This window comes from Zingiber officinale, chromosome 6B (assembly GCF_018446385.1).
Source record: "Zingiber officinale cultivar Zhangliang chromosome 6B, Zo_v1.1, whole genome shotgun sequence".
Taxonomy (NCBI): Eukaryota; Viridiplantae; Streptophyta; class Magnoliopsida; order Zingiberales; family Zingiberaceae; genus Zingiber; species Zingiber officinale.
Genome location: NC_055996.1, coordinates 45,226,945 through 45,230,671, shown reverse-complemented (window position 1 = coordinate 45,230,671; position 3,727 = coordinate 45,226,945). Strand labels below are relative to the sequence as shown.

Sequence of the window (3,727 nt, the reverse complement as noted above, 5' to 3'; positions counted from 1 at the left end):
TAACGCAAACCTCCTTCGTGTGTAATTGTGTGAAGACGTCTTTTATTCGTGTATCAATCCTAAAATGAATTTATGATGAATTTTAAGACATAAAATTAGAATCTAGAGCACCTAAGTGGTGCAAATTTTATTATAGATACTAGAAAATTAGCATTCCTTCGTGGCAATGCTGCTGACCCATGGCGAAAGTGATCAAGACTCACATGAGTTGTCAAATGAAGGCTGAGCCAACCCTAGCTCACCTTCACCAACTGCCCACTGCCATTGCCATTGGTCAAGGTTGTAGCTCACCTGAACCCTCTCGTCCACACCAAATCACATTTCAAATAGTGGCAAATTATTCGTTCCATTTGGTGGCCGTGCCACATCAAACTCCCACAATGCTCAACCTTGGCGAATGGCAAAACTTGCAAGAAAATTCATTTCAGAGTTTCAGAACAAGAAACTATGAGATTGGAGGCAGAATCAAGAAACGAGCTGATGTTTAAAGCGCCGGGTTGCGCATCGTCAAGTGAGCAACAGCTTGCGGCAGTGTGATTGAGTTTGGGTTTCCTCTGTTTCATCTCTTCTTTGTGTTCTTCTTCGATGGAGCAGCCAAGTGGCCGGAGTACTCGCCGGTACCGGATAGAAACCAAGTCGTTATCCTACGACGTGCCGGCGCAGAGTCTTCTCCTGCCTCATTGCTACACCGGAACAGGCAGGTCGGTTCTGAAGAATGTGAGCTGCGAGGCGCTTCCTGGCGAGCTCATGGCGGTGGTCGGCCCGAGCGGAGCCGGAAAGACCACCCTCTTGTCTGTGCTCGCCGGCGTGATACAACCCAGTAAGGTCAGCGGCGAGATACTTGTCAACGGCCGGCCCATGGACGTGTCCCGATTCAGGCGGGTGTCGGGGTTCGTGACGCAGGACGACGCGCTGTTCCCTCTCTTGACGGTGGAGGAGTCGCTCGCGTACAGCGCCAGGCTAAGGCTACGCGCCACCGCCAACACCACCGCCGCTGTCCGGGTTAGAGAGCTGCTCAAGGACCTGGGCCTCGCCCACGTGGCCAGTTCCAGAGTCGGTGGCGGCGGCACTCGAGGCATTTCTGGAGGCGAGCGTCGCCGAGTCTCGATTGGCGTCGAGCTGGTGCACGACCCGGCAGTGCTCCTGCTCGACGAGCCCACCTCCGGGCTCGATTCCGCCTCCGCCCTCCACATCATCAAGCTGCTCAAGTCCATGGTGCTCGTCCAAGACAAGACTGTTATTCTCACCATCCACCAGCCGGGATTCCGCATCCTGGAGATCTTCGACCAGGTGGTGCTCATCTCCGGCGGCGTCGTTTGCCATCAGGGCCCTATCGTACTCCTGGAGAGCCGACTCAAGGAAGCGGGCTGCTGCGTCCCTCCGCACGTCAATGTTCTCGAGTTCGCCATGGACTCGAGCGACGCCATGGCAAGCCTCGAGGACTCACAACCCCCCACCCCCCACGCAGACCAACAGCTCGTCAAAATCCCCAACGCTGCACCCAAAGAAGACAACAAAGTCCTCTACGCCAATTCCCGGCACAAGGAGGTCCTCATCCTCACCGGCCGGTTCTTCAAGAACGCTTCCAGAAGCCGGGAGCTCTTCACCGCCAAAATGATCCAGTCCCTCGCCGCTGGCGTCGGGCTGGGCACCATCTTCATGAACGTGAGCGACATGCAAGCCCGTGTTGGCTTCTTCGCCTTCAGTCTCACCTTCCTCCTCTCCTCCACCACCGAAGGCCTCCCCATCTTCCTCCGCGAGAGGGCCATTCTGCAGAGGGAGACGTCGAGGGGCGCCTACCGCGTCTCCTCCTACGTCATCGCCAACGCGCTGGTGTTCATGCCCTTCCTCTTCGCGGCCGCCGTGCTATACGCGACGCCGGTCTACTGGCTGGTGGGGCTGCGCAGCGAGATGGAGGAGTTCCTCTACTTCACCCTCGTGGTGTACCTGGTGATGCTGATGGCGAACTCCTTCGTGGCCTGCTTCAGCGCGTTGGTGCCCAGCTTCCTCATGGGCAACTCAGTCATCTCCGGCTTGATGGGATCCTTCTTCCTCTTCTCCGGCTACTTCATTGCCAAGGACAACATCCCCACCTACTGGCTCTTCATGCACTACCTGAGCTTGTTCAAGTATCCGTTCGAAGCGTTTGTGGTAAACGAGTACGGAGGGAGAAAGGGGAGGGGAGAGTGCTTGGATTGGGAGATAAAAAATGGGTGTGTTCTCAACGGGGGGATGTTCTTGAGGCAGCAGGGGGTGGAGGAGTCTCAGAGGTGGAGTCACGTATGGGTAATGCTTGGCTTCGTAGTTGGCTACAGGGTGCTCTGCTTTCTCATTCTCTGCTTTAGATGCCACAGGATGAGGAGGTAGAGTCCCTCTAGAGCTAGAGGAAGAGTCCCGTTCCCAGTATTTTTTTTTTCCCTGTTCTTTGTTTATTATCTTCCTAAGATTTATTTTCTTATTGTTGCACTGCAATTTATATAAGAAACCATCAATGATCCTCATTATAATTTTATTGGCTCTGGTGGTTTATAATTAAAACTTGATAATCCATTTGCTTAAACTCTATGATCTTGTGACATATATGCATAGAAATATGAGTACAAAGTTTAATAAAAATGAAAAATTTTGGGATTTAAATTTTACTACTTATTTTGATATTTATATGGATTGTATTAAGTAAAAAAATATATAATTAAGTCGACCTTTTAATATTTCATTCTTTTGAAGGAAAATATTTCATTGCTTGATGATTATTTATGTTATGCTATGTTTATTTGTGGTATAAGTAAATATTGTTAGGGTTGAGAGTACCACATTGAATATATTTGATGTATGGTTAGTTTAAAATTAGATTGTCTTAGGATGTGATAAGTGTGTCAAGTGTGTTGGTGTAAGTAACTTGATGAAAGACAAAATTCTTGATTGATGATAACACCTCATATGTCACATTATATATGACAATTTAAATTATCAAACCCCTGACCAGTGTAGTAAAGAAAAACATTGATCGTCTCTCTCAAGAAATATAATGGTGGATGTCAATCTTAGGATTAAGTTATTTGCATATGAGGTTTGGACTTTCGATATTAGAAATGGGGGTTTATTGATTTGAATTGCTAAAGCTAATGATAGTAAATAGAAATATAATTTAATCTAATATACTTGCAAACGAATTAATAGAATCATAAAGTAAAGCATTCTAATCTAACCTAACCTAACCAACTTGCATTCAAATGAAGAATAAGAATTTAAAGCATTCAATGAAACAAGACAAAGCATGAACTAAATGAATTGAAATGCATCAACAAAAGTAAACATAATGTAAAGGGTAATTAAACCAAACACTTTGTCAGCATGAAAAACTAAGCTACACTAAGACTAAAGATAAAAGAGCTCTCCCTCCAATTGGATGAATGGTTGATGCAGAACTAGCCTAGGACCCTACAGCTCGCTGATGGAAATGGAAGTGCTTCTCCCAACCATGACAAGGCCTTATAGGTCACGGATTCTGGTAATGAAGATGGGAACATCTCTCCCAACTAAGCCAAGGGCTTGATACAGACCAAAAGAGGTGGAAGACCTCCACACCTACTTCTTAATCGGAGATGGACTTGTGGAAGCTAAGAAGGTGGAAGACCTCCACACCCTCTTCTCTTGTCCAAGTGTGTGTTCTCTTACGTGAGGAAACCTTCCCAATCAAGATGACAAAAGACGAATACGCTCGCCC

The 3,727-nt window shown here is 47.5% G+C and overlaps 1 protein-coding gene across 1 annotated transcript; it reads left to right on the top strand.

Annotated features, from left to right (window-relative positions):
• The first annotated feature begins 390 nt into the window (after positions 1-390).
• Positions 391-2,512, top strand: LOC121990124 (ABC transporter G family member 10-like). The gene has a single exon (XM_042544342.1). It carries the CDS (start codon positions 586-588, stop codon positions 2,365-2,367), a length of 1,782 nt encoding a protein of 593 aa, XP_042400276.1. The 5' UTR covers positions 391-585; the 3' UTR covers positions 2,368-2,512.
• The last annotated feature ends 1,215 nt before the right edge of the window (positions 2,513-3,727 follow it).